At 39.0% G+C, this 13,650-nt stretch overlaps 1 protein-coding gene across 7 annotated transcripts in view; it reads left to right on the forward strand.

Annotated features, from left to right (window-relative positions):
* Window positions 1–13,650, forward strand: part of tsc2 (TSC complex subunit 2) — a 132,337-nt gene that overhangs the window by 43,587 nt on the left and 75,100 nt on the right. For all 7 annotated transcript variants that reach the window (XR_009513865.1, XM_059979050.1, XM_059979052.1 and 4 more), the window contains exons 19-21: window positions 863–998; window positions 4,116–4,238; window positions 13,051–13,185. Coding sequence is in view for 6 of the 7 variants with exons in the window: in XM_059979050.1 (XP_059835033.1) it covers window positions 863–998; window positions 4,116–4,238; window positions 13,051–13,185 (394 nt within the window). In the remaining variant the exon portion in view is untranslated. The remainder of the gene's footprint in view (window positions 1–862; window positions 999–4,115; window positions 4,239–13,050; window positions 13,186–13,650) is intronic.

Raw genomic sequence — 13,650 nt, forward strand, 5'->3', positions numbered from 1 at the left:
TAAAAAGATCTTCAAAATGTCTAATGCCCTTCCTATACCAATCATGGAATGTTGTATCATACATAGTAGGTAAAAAAAGGTGATTATGTAAGATAGGACTAGAAAAGGAAAAACCATAGAAGCCATAAAATTTCCTAAAATGAGCCCATATTTGCAAAGTGTGTCTAATAAGAGGATTAACAATTAATCTGAACAAACTACTAGGGAGTACAGAGCCAAGAAGTGCAGAAATAGATAAATCTTTAGTGGAACTCAACTCCATTGCCACCCAATTAGGGCACTCGGGTTGGCCATGGAAAAAAGACCAAAAGGTAGCACAATGTATATTGGCTGCCCAATAATATAAATGAAAGTTAGGTAAGGCCATGCCACCCTCTTTTTTTTAGATTTTTGGAGATAAACTCTATTAATTCTAGAACGCCTAAAATGTGATCAGATCTTCACATGTCCTAAAACTAGATAAAGCGAACCTAGTTAAAGATAAATATCGGCAGTTTTCTTTTTCGCTATTTTTCTAAGTTTGATTTTGATTCACCTGACAAACTTCCTTGCATGAAAGTGCTAAGCATCTCCAGCCATTTTTATCTTTGGTCATAACCCACGTATCTAACAGATTCTTGATTAATAAGGCCATCAAAGTTTATGGGGATAAGGCAGGAAAATGGGGTTGTGAGGGATAACAAATCAGCTGTGATAGAATGGCAGGGCAATCTCTATAGGCGGAGTGGCCTAATTCTACTGTTGCATTTTATGGTCTTATGAAATATTGCACTTCAACTTGATCAGTCTTTAATATTTGGAATGTACAAAGTGTACATTTAAAAAAAAAAGCCATCTTTTCATTTATTGTATTTTGTTTCAGTGATTCTGAGAAGAAAGGACAAGGTACAGTTTCTCCTCCAGCGGGAAGTCCTGCCACAGCTCAGAGTACCAGTATTAGGCTGGGTTATTTGCCTTTTTCACTGGCCTTTAATGCAGTTCTCCAGTGTCTTGAGCATGTAAGTATTCAGATTCATTAACTTCATTACTGGGTTGCAGCTCAGATTTAGCTCATTTAGTTTTTGGATTTTTTTTAGGTTTAAGGATGGATTCAGAATAGAGGGGAGTTAAAGTCAAATGACAAAGACCTCCTTTTCCTTTTACATTGGTGTGAGCAAAGGCTCGCCCTGCACTGGACATCGACTCCCTCAGTCTGCAAACATCCATGCAGCTTTTGCAATGTGGCGCTGAGATTACTGGTGTTTTGTGGACTGAGGCTGGAGCTTCTAGTCAGCAGTTCACTGTCATCAAGTGGAGGCCTTGTTTCCTGTGCTGGATCCCACTACCAAGCACATCTTTCTCTCCTCCCCCACCCGCCACTTTCTGCTTTCCACAGGGATTGCTCCCTCCCTGCCTGACTCATTTGTCCATTTGTCCCTCCCCACTGATCTCCCTCCTGGCAATTATCCTTGCAAGAAGAACAAGTACTACACTTGCCCTATACCTCCTCCCTCACTACCATTCAGGGCCCCAAACAGTCCTTCCACGTGTGGTGACACTTCACCTGTGAGTCTGTTGGGTTTGTATACTGTGTTCTGTGCTGCGGTGTGGCCTCCTGCCTGTCAGTGAGACAAGACGTAGATTGAGAAGCTGCTTCACCAAGCACCTGTGCTCTGTGTGCTAGAGAAAGCGGGGTCTCCCAGTGACCACTCATTTTAATTCTACTTCCCATTCCTATTCTGACATGTCAGTCCATGGCCTCCTCCACTGACTTGATGAGGCAACACTCTTTAGAGGTGTAACACCTTGTATTCCATCTGGGTAGCCTCCAACTTGAAGGCATGACATTCTGGTAATGACCCCTCCCCCTTCACCATTTCCCATCCCCTTTTCCCTCTGTCATCTTACCTCCTTGCCCACCCATTGCCTCTCTCTGGTGTTCCACCCCCCCTTTCTTCCATAACCTTCTATCCCTGCCTATCAGACTCTTTCCACCCCCGCCCCCCTTCCAGCCCTGTATCTCTTTCACCAATCAACTTCCCAGCTCTCTACTTCATCTGTTCCTCTTCAGGTTTCACTTATCACCTTGTGTTTCTCTCTCCCCTCCCCTCTGCTTTTAAATCTACTCCTCAGCTTTCTTTTCTGTTGTCCTGCTGAAGGTTTGCAGCCCAAAATGACAACTGTACTTTCTTCCATCGTTGCTGCTTGACCTGCTGAGTTCTTCTAGCATTTTGTATGTATTGCTTGGATTTCCAGCATCTGCAGATTTTCTTTTGCCTGTGCTGGTTCAGTTTCAGATTATTTATTGTACGTGCATTAAAACATAGAGTGAAATGCGTCATTTGCTTTCAACAACCAACACATCCAATGATGTAGTGGGGGCAGTGGAAGTGTTGCTATGCATTCCAGCACCAACATAGCATGTCTACAATTCTCAGCAGGGCAACACAAGCAGGAGCAACAACAGAACACGACAACAGCAAAACACATGTGCACACGCCGCACGTTGGGATTCATGTTGGCTGCGGACAGGTTTTAATTTTATTAAAAATAGTTCCATGTAGAAACTGGTCCCATTTTGTCTGGGACTAGTTTCCAATAGGCCACTCACTTGTTAATGCTCCCCCTTCCCAAGCACCTGCTAATTATTAGATTCCCTTCAGAAAAATCCATTGAGCAGGAATACTATCCACACCACCAGGTTCAAAATCTACTTCCCTTCAACCACTTGTACAAGTACTTGAATCAACTTGTACAACCTTAATCACTACCTTGATATAACAGCACAATGTTCTCTGCATTGCAGTTAACTTTAATTTCTTTTATTTGAATTGTATTCCTCCTTGTAAAGAAAAAGAAGTATGATTTATTTCCCTTTTGAATGTTGTGTGTCTGATGCTATGTTGCTGTATGCTACTGGGAGTAAGTTTTTCATTGTACCTATGTGTGTGACAAACCACTAGGCTGTTGATCATAGTTCCCACCTTCTAGATCACATTTTCTTCTTGTTGCTGCTATCGGGAAGGACGTACAGGAGCCTTTGGTCCCACACTCTAGTTTCAGAAAGTTACAGGTGGCGCCCTTCCCCCCCCCCCCCCGCCGTTTTCGAATGTTCATTTTACGACATTTTACTACATTAGCACCTGTTTTCGCTAACCAAAGAGGATTGTTGCTTTTATGAAAAAAAGACACCCGCTTTATACGTGTGTTTACCCTGAGAAAGACTACTATGACCGTGAAGCCTTGTGCGGGCAGTTGTGTGCATGCGTGTACGTGCCGAATTTTTTTTTTCTCCAAATCGACTTTTGGCTCGCTGTCTTCCCAATTTTGATAAGTGAAACTATGCCGTATATACAATATTTCTACTTTATATAGGCTGTGTATTTATCATATCACTCCTGTTACTGTATGTTCCTGTTATTTTAGGTTTTGTGTTATTTGGTATGATCCGGTAGGTTATTTTTTTGGGTCTGGGAACGCTCAAAAATTTTTCCCATATACATTAATGGTAACTTCTTCTTCACTTTACGACATTTCGGCTTACGTAAGGTTTCATAGGAACACTCTTGTTTCGGGTAGTGGGGGAAACCTGTACTACCTTCAAACATCAGCCTCCTGAACCACCTCAACTCTGAACTGATTCCACAACCTATGGACTTCACTTTCAAGAACTCTACTTGCATATGTATGCACAGATGTAATGGGGGGGGGGGGGGAAGAAGGGAGAACTTGCAACAACATCATAGGAACATAGCACAGATTCACAAGAAAAACAAGCAATAAACTCTACTTTTGACTTTGAGTATGTGAATCCACTAGGCTCTCATAGCTTGTAATACTGTGCTGTATTCAATAAATACTAGTTTTCCTTGTACACCATATGCAAGGAATAGAACCTTTCGTAATGAAGACACTATTCTCTAATAAAGTATCTTTATAGTAATGTTGAACCTCTACTAAAATCTCTTGAAGTTGGTGAAGCTGCCATCTAATGAGTTTTAGTGCAATGTTTCCTTGAGGTTGTTGGAGAAAGTAAATCAAATGGTTGGATGATTGAAATGCATGTTAATAAATATGTCTATGAACAGCAATACTTCTCCCCCATTCATTATACACTTTTTTCTCTCCCTGTAAAGGAGACGGACTGGACCGTGCTGAAGCTAGTTTTAGATAAGCTACCAGAATTGCTGAGGTACAAGGGACTGATACTGACCTCTCCCTGCAGTATGGATCAGCTCTGCTCTGCTCTCTGTACCATGGTAATGTTTCTTCTTTGATTTAAAAAAAAATTTAAATTTTAATCTATAATTTTTTGTACATTCATAAGTACACATTGAGATAATATAAAAGTAATAAGGCACGTAAATAGATAATTATGCGCAGTTGTAGTTCCACCCTATTAGACTAAGCAATGACAATAATTGTTAAGGAAAATAGTAATAATAGTGGATTAATAATAATTCCATGTATCTCTTCTGAACCATTACTTCTGGTCCAAAATATTATATATAACCCTATGTAACTACCATTGTAGGATTTTATATCCTAACTTGTTCATGTTTGCTCCTACCCCCAAACATAATTATCCAATCCCTATGTACTTATTTACTTAATTTTTCCATATTTTTCCCCTTTCCCAAATCTTTTCCTTTACTTGTGTTAATTCTCTATTTTCAAAAAAAAAAGTAAACAATCAAACCAAGGGTGCTTACATTAGCAATATTACTGCGTTGATGGAAAAAGCAGTATAAATCATTAGGAGAGTCCTCCAAAGTCTGCTCGCTTTGGGGTTATAAATTCAATCAATTTATTCCAAATTTGATTAAATTTTTCTTTTTGAATTCTCAAAGAGTAGGTCATCTTTTCTGTTTTAAATATTTCCAAAATAATTTCATGCCAATCTTCTAATGTAGGTGATATTGGATTTAGCCACTTTCTGGTGATTGATTTTTTTTACTTGCCGCTAAGAGGACCTGTAGCAACTTTGTCTTTCTTCTGATCCAAAAATGGTACTTGTCCCAAATAGAGCATCTCAAAGTTCAGAGGTATCTGGGTCTTAAATACCTGACCTAAAGTTCTATGAATACCTTTCCAATATAAATTCAGGGCAATCCCAGAAAATATGGAAATGGTTTGCCTCCTTGGAGCTACACCTTCTCCAAAACATCAAGTTTGTGTCTTTATATTTTTCCTGATATGGGGTCTTGAAGTATCTTATAATATTTTTACAACAATGTTCTCTCCAAATCAAAGAGTTAGCCATGGTAATGTTTCAATAGAAACTTGTCTATGTAATACTAATATATCTTTCGTCTAAAAAAAATATTTTGGCTGGGATTCCACAAGTGTCCATAGTCCTCTTGTAATTATGTCCAGTAGATATTCTTTGTGAATGGCAGATAGCATCAGGATCCAAAACATCGATAGTTTCTTTCTTCCTGCAGATGCTGCTTGATCTTCTGAGTTCTTGCAGCAGGTTGTTTGTTGGTTAAATTATGGGAATGGTAATCTAGAGCAGTGATTCTCAACCTTTATCTGCTCGTGGCGCACTATGACTTCTCTTGCCTCTGTGACCTGCACCCACCATAATCTCTGTTTTAGTTGCTAAATATTTTTTCCAACTGTACTAATTATTGTATTATCCAGCCAATAATTATGTTTTAACTGGTTAGGTATTATATTAAATGTTAAATATAATGTTATAGGAGCATATGAAAAATAAAACTATTTCGAAGCTCTGAATAGGAAACTTGTAATATTCTTCCAACCAGCAATGGAAAAAGTGTTTAATATTGTTTTTTCTGGGTCTGTAGTGAGATCTTTGTGACTGATGTAAACTAGCGAGTTTTTGAATATCTGGTTGCAACTAGGTTAAAGGTAATTGAAGATCACCTCTTTTCACAATTTCAAGATGGTTACAAGCTTTTGATAGCAGGTGAGGAGTATGTTCAACTAAGTAAGAGGTGGGAAATCCAATTTAAAATCAACTTTGCTTTCTCCCAGGGCTGTGGAAACTTATTCTGAATATCCCTCGTTATCTAGCAATTTTGCTTGCTGTTGCATTTGAATTTTGCTTGAGGTGTTATATCACTCTGAAGCAATAAGGCATTCTTGCAATGTGGTATTACCTCAAACAGATCCACCACCCGATCTGGAATATGCATCTCCAGTAGGTCTCTGAATGGAAATTCCATATCAGTGTGCAGTTGTTTCAAATGATCAAGATATATAATCAGATCGTCATCTTACAATTCTATTTTAAGAGTGACCTGCGAGGGAATTTGCAAAAACTCTTGATGTCCAATACTGCTGCTGAAAAGTGAGTTTTTTTTATAAGGAAAGTGGTTATTGCCTCTTTGCATGATATGAGATTGCAGTTTTTTTTCCTTGAAAACTGAATTTATTATACAGTTACAAGATATATCTGACAGATGAAATATGTCAAACTTGGTAGTAACAATTTGTTCTCCAAGCTGCTTGTCACTTAGAAATGCTGCAAGACTGTCCCAAAGTACAACAAAATTACAACAGTTACCTTCTGATAACTATTGGATCTGCTTATGCATTAGTAGCTGTTTAAAATATTTTTTGTTACAGTTGTCTCAATAGACAATCATAAAGTGTATTTGGTTTGAAATTGACGGCATTATTACAGCAGCAAAGGGTGTTGTGCAAACATCCTAATTTTTTTGAACCAAATGGTGGATGACAATGTATACAAAAACATTGTCAGTCAGGTACAACATTTTTAAAATGAGCAATAATCCCCTATCCTACCGTCGAAGCGGCACCATCAGTTGCTTAAGCCATTAAAGTTTCCAACGGAATATTGTTTTCCATGAAATAGCTTCAAAGTTTTTCATAATTAGTTTTGTCTTTTGTACCTGTCTTAAGCTGTTCGGCAAAAAGCATTTCCCCACTGTCCTGATCATCATTCAAACACCTAACATGGGTCTTCAACATCACGTAATATGCTTTCATTGATTTGCAGGGCAAACTTTTTAACTAGTAAGCTATTGACAAAGTTTGAAATGCATGGCTACGGTGCCATCCTTCTGTCGGTTTCCTCAATTCGGGCTGCTTTTGCTATTTCATCATTTGGTCTTTCAGTGTTATGATTAAAAGTTAGTGGTGTGTTCTGAAGATTGTACAATGCTCAAATAATGTGGGAGCTTCAGGATTTTCAAGCTTGGACTTGTAAATGTTAATATGGATTGCAAAAGTGTAAGACAATTTGAAATTTCAATAAGAGTTTTACTGTCTTCCCTTTGGTACTTAACAGTGTTAACATAATCTAAAACCTCCCTGTCAACCATGTCAAGGCCAACTTTGTCAAGATGACAAGCCACGTATATATTGTGCCTACATAATTCCATTAGAGATTGAGTTTACCACAAAACAACACAACACACCTGAATAACAGGAACTGTCCCATCAATAACAAATACACCAAATGGGATTGTGTGGGTTTATTGTTTATGACAGGATGAATGTCATTTGCAATAGTATGCTTTGACTTCATACAGACTAAAATGGCTGACTTGGTTAGCACCATTTTAACTATACACTCATTCCACTGCTGGTACTATCATGTTTTGCATCTATTCATCAGATTTTTCAGTAGCAGTTTTCAATTCCTCCTAAACTTTTGACATCTGCCCTCTGGAATAATTAGGATACCAATTACATGGCAATCTCCAATTAACACATTATTCTGATTTCAAAATAAATTCTTATTTGTTGAATCATGATTCTGGAATCCCATTCCATACTAGACTAAATGAGTACCTTCACCACATGGATTATCATGATTCTCAAAAAATAGTGATGGGGAATAAATGCTTTCCAGCAACAGTCATGACCCCACAAATAAATGTGAAAAAATGAACTCCAGTAACAATGGAATTAAAGGGTTATTATGAGACTCCAACACCCATACCCATCTTCTTGTATATCAGATTGACTGTAGCTGCTTAATAGATTTCCCATAGCTCAGAGTTTTTGCTTTATGCCTTGGTTGAATGCAGACTTGACATTGACAGCAGGAGGGTGCTAAACAAGATACGAGCCCATGGAATAATAAAAAGTTACTAGCATGGATAGAAGATTGGCTGACTGTCAGAGGGCAAAGAGTAGGAATAAAGGGGGCCTATTCTGGTTGGCTGCAAGTGACTAGCATTTCTCAGGGGTTGATGTTGGGATCACATTTTTTCACGATATATATCAATGATTTGGATGACAAAATTGATGGTTTTGTGGCAAAGTTTGTGGATGTTACAAAGATGGATGGAGAGGCAGGTAGTGTTGAGGAAGCAGGGAGCCTGCAGCAGAACTATATTAGACAGATTAGAAGAATTGAAAAAGTGGTAGATGGGGTATAGTGTAGGGAAGTGTATGGTCATACATTTTGCTAGAAATGAAAGTGTAGACTGTTTTCTAAATGGGAGCAAATTCAGAAATCAGAAGTGCAAAAGGATTCTCTAAAGGTTAACTTTCCTGTTGAGTCAATGGTAACAAAGGCAAATAAATGCAATGTTGGTATTCATTTTGAAAGGACTAGAATATAAAAGCAGGGATGTAATGTTGAGCTTTTCAGGCATTAGAATATTATGAGCAGTTTTGGGACTTGAGCTGGCATTGAAGAGGGTCATGAGAATGATCCCAGGAATTAATGTGTTAATGTAAGAGGAGCTGGACCTGTATTACTCACTGGAAATCAGAAAACTGGAGAGATCTCATTGAAATCTATTGAAAGCCTAGATGTGGAGAGGATGTTGCCTATAGTGGTGGAGTCTAGGACAAAAGGGCACAGCCTCAGAATATAACATTCTGTTTAGAACAGATGAGGATTTTCTCTAGCTAGAGTGTGGTAAATCTGTGGAGTTCATTGCTAGAGATAGCTGTGGAAGCCAAGTCATTGGGTACATTTAAAATGGAGGTTGATAAGTTCTTGATTAGTGAGGACATCAAAGGTTATGGGGGAGAAGGTTGGGAAATAAATCAGCCATGATGGACTGGCAGAGTAGATTTGATGGGCCGAATGGCCTAATTCTGCTCCTATGTCTTATGTTTTTTTAATGTGTGGTTTGTGACATTGGATAATTGTTACTCATTTTCAAGATGTAAGCTGGGCAATTGTGAAGTGGCAGTGAACCATCTTTTTGAATTGCTGCAGGCCTCCTGGTGAAGGCGTTCGCACAGTGCTCTTGAAATAAGTTTCAACATTGATGAAGGACTGTCAATATATTTCCAAGTCGTGATGGCATATAATTTGGAGAACAACTTTTTAGGGTGGTTGTGTTTTCACTCATCGGCTGTTATTTTTTTGAGTTGTGGAGGCAGCAAATTTGGGAGGTGCTTTTGGAGCAGTGCGAGCAACTGGAGTGCATTTTGTAGATGGTACATATTACTCCTACTGCGTACCAGTATGGAGGCAATGAATTTTTAGGATCTATAATAGGGTACCGATCATGTAGGCTGCTTCTTGAGTCTTTCAAAATTTTTGAGCGCGCACCACTCGTCCACGCTGTTGGAATGTATTCCATCTCATTGTTGATATTTTGGGTGTCAAGTGTTAAGTCACTTGCTACAGAATGCCCATTCCATTACTTGTTTCAGCCACATTGTTTATGTGGCTAATCCAACTGAGTTTCTAGTCAATCATGAACTTCTGAACGTTGATGGTGAGGATCTCAGCACAGATTATCAGAGGTAGATTGTTAGACTCTTTCTTGTTGGAAGAGGGTCATTGCTGGCGGCAGCTGTGTGGTGTGACTGTTACTTGAAAGATCATGCCTTTATGCTTAATTCTTGCTGTAATCAGGCATGAGCTGCTTTGTTTGCTGAGGAACTGCAGATGGGATTGAGCATTGTGCAATCATGTGCAAAGATCCACTTCTATTTTTATGATAATAAGGTAACTCTGACAACTGTGGTATGATTGCACTGTTTACCAATTTTTTTCCTTAATAATCTGAAAAGAAACCAGGGTGGAAGCTGGTCAAAGTTGGCCTCTCATATTTGTAGGTCAATGTACCTGGCAAACATTTCACATTTGTTGATGGATGTCAGTTTTCTAACTATTCTATGGAACAGTGGAATAGGGTCTCAATTTACTCTTTCACAGTACACATGCATGTTAGTCAGGGCAGCAAACTGAGGAGAGAGTGGGAGCAGATAAACATCTCTCTACATTTATGAAGGTTGTCTCTTTTGGAAGTGACATTCTGGGGTGTGGTTTAGCTCAGCAGAACATGCCTCTGCTTTCTCAACAGCTTTCTTTTGGAGTGTGATTGGTGGAAAAAGGTACTTGAAAAGCAGGAATAGATAGATGTGAAAATTGAGTGTTTACTATGAACTTTCTTAAAAAAAAAACTTGGAACATGATAGCAATTGACTGTTGGTTCTACATGACATTTAAAAACCACATAGATATGACATAATCACTGTAGTAACTGAAATACAAAGGTTAATTTATGCAAAAGAACATTCCTTTAACTGATATTTTCTTGGAAGAGAGTACAGAATGAATTGTCAAAGCTTATTTGAATGCAAACTTATTATCTTAAAATCTGTTGTATTTAGTTTTCATGTAAATTTATAGTGAATGTCAACTGTATGGAGCATAAAATCACTTTTTTGGTGAAATTTGGTTTGATCGATTGCCTTCATTCAATTATTTGCCTGATTACATTTTCACTGATTGATAGTCAATGAGGAATGTCGCATTGAACCTGACATTGAGCTAAGGCTTGACATGGTTCAGTTAGAAATCCTACAAGTTTAAGCTTCCAAGAGTTTATCGAACAAGAGGCAGGTGTCCTAATGCGAATATGTACTGTTCATTGTAGCTCAAGTTAATACAGTGGCTTAGGGATTTTCTGTTCCAACCTCATAAATATCAATTCACAATATGAAATTACTTTGTAGAGGGCAGTTATGCAGATAGAGGTCAGGATGTTTCTGGAACTTCAAATGTCACGAGCACTTGAATTCTATTTAAATTAAATAATAATGCTGCTTTATTTAAATGGTGTAGTTTTCTTATGACTGTTCCTGTTCATTTCATTTCTCAATAATACAGAAGTTTAAACTGAAATTACATAAAAAGGTAATGTATAATAGTCATGAATTGCTATAATGTATGTTTGCGCTAGATTTTAAAGCTGTTCTGAAGAAATAATCATATTTGAACTTGTATCAGAATAAATGGTATTATAAAATTTTATATATATTATTCATTGTGTTATAAAATTAATACAATCTAAACATTCCCACAAAAGGACATAGTGAGAATCAAGCAAACTATTGATAAACTTTGACATACATGGCTACAGTGAATTCCTTGCGTCAGATTTAAAAAGCCAATAATTTTTTTAGGCAGATGTGTTACTAAAAACTATTATAAATGCAAATTCTGAGGCAATAAAGAGCTTGCAATCACCAAGAAAAGTAAGATGAACTTCCTTTCAAGATGCAAGTATCAGGGATTTGATGGAAGTTGTTATGGTAGATCAGGACTTCCCAACCTTTTTTATGCCGTGGATCTCTACCAATAACTGAGGTTTCCGAGGACCCCAGGTTGGGACCCCTGATGGAAGAAAGTGATGCAGTGGTAGACTACACTCATTCTCACCTTCCTGCAGTTTAGCAGTTTCTGGCTGATGACCCCATTGCACTAACTGTAGCCTATATCATGTTTTATAAGTATTATAACACACATGGGTCAGTGGAAGGCCATCAGAAGGAGCCTCGGGCTGCATATTCACTGATACCTTGCTCCAGACGGCCCCTGCCCAATTTGCGGTGAATGTGGAGTGGGGCTCGGGGTGTGAATGGTCAGGTAGGAGCAGAGATACTGATTGATGTTCTGCACCCCACCCCCTTTACACGTGCTAAGCTGTGATTTGTATCATCTAGCATATTTTCACATTAATTTCATTCAGTATTCTAGTTAAGTTGTACATTCATTTTGTTTATTTATATATTTTAGTGATTCATTAAAACAGTAAACCTGTCATGGCCCGTTCAGAAACTCCTGTGACCCCCCAGTTCCTTTGTTTTTTTTAAACTTGTGGTCCTTATGTAATTTAGCATGGCCTCCTGGAGCGCTATATGGCCCACTTGAGAACCACTGGTCTTGAAGCTGGAGCTGTTGGTATGCATTCTACCACATCAGCTGGGAAATCTAACTCAGTTAATTGAAGTAATATGGAGCTTAAAGGAAAAATGTGGTTACATTATGAAACATGAATCTTTCAAGTTTGTTACATAATCCCATCTGATTTCACTAATCTCCACTGGGAAGTGAAATCTGCAATCCAGATTCATTAATTTATGTATCACATGTAAATCAACATACAGGGAAATGTGTTTGCATTAACAACCAACATGGCCTAAAGATGTGCTGTAGGCAGCTGGCAAGCATTGCCATACATTCTAATACCAGCCAAGCAGCAACACCAACTCCAAAGCAAGCCCCTTTCCTCCTCCCCACTTGCATAGTCTTCCAAACCCAGTACAGGCTACTTCTGGCCTCCAGTTTCCATCCTTGCATAGAGATGCTGTGCAGAACAGGGCCTTCTGGCCCAATGGGCCATGTTGCCCAGCAACCAGCCATTTAACCCTACCAAATCAAAGGGAAATTTGGAATGACCAATTAACCTCTTAACCGATATGTCTTTGGACTGTGGGAGGAAACTGGAGCACCTGGAGGAAACCCACATGGTCACGAGGAGAACGTACAAGCTCCTTATGGATGCTGCTGGAATTGAACTCTGAACTCCACTCCGAACTGTAGTAACGTCGCGTTAACATGCTGTGCTACCATGACGCCCTAATGTGTCAACAGAGTTAATCAGGCCTTTATCTCTGGACTGTCAGTATTGAAGTTGTCTCTTAACTGTTCACTGTAGGGATGCAACAAGTCTGTCAGTGGTATGAGTGCTCAATGTGTACTTCATGAAATCGCTTTATATCGGGGAGCTGGAGAAGGCTTAATGGTGCATTTTTATATAAAAACATTACACTGTCTGTTAACTCCCTGGAGTTATTTCTGCTGTTCCTCTCTAGGTCACTGACCGCCAGTTGCCAGAGCGACTAAAGAATGTACCTGAGGGTTTCTCTCGCACAGATGTACAGCTGGTGGTGGTTCCTGTGCTGACGGTCATCACCTCCTACCATGTTTACTTGGACCAGACCAAACAGGTAGCTAACCATTCTTCCATAGTCCTTTTGTTCCTTGGTCCCCTCCCCTTCCATGGTCCACCGTCCTCTCCTTTTGGATTTCTCCTTCAGCCCTTCACCTCTTCTACCAATCACCTCCCGTCTTCTTACTTCATTCTCTCTTCCCCCCCCCCCCCACTTCACCTGGTTTCGCCTAACTAATCCCTCACCCCCTAAACCTTATTCTGTCTTCTGCCCCCTTCCTTTCTTGTCTTGACGAAGTGTCTTGGTTCAAAATGTCAGCTGTTCATTTTGTTTCATAGATGCTGCTCTGGATTTGCAGCATCTGCAGAATCTCATGTTTTATAGATGAGCTAACACCTATAGTTGTGGTTTTGACATTGGTTTGCACCGCAGAGGTCTTACATTGGGCCAGGCATAGATTAGAATCAGAATTGGATTCTTTCTCACTGACAAGTCTTGAAATTTGTTTCTGTGGCAACAGTA

The sequence above is a fragment of the Hypanus sabinus genome, chromosome 9 (assembly GCF_030144855.1).
Source record: "Hypanus sabinus isolate sHypSab1 chromosome 9, sHypSab1.hap1, whole genome shotgun sequence".
Lineage (NCBI taxonomy): Eukaryota > Metazoa > Chordata > Chondrichthyes > Myliobatiformes > Dasyatidae > Hypanus > Hypanus sabinus.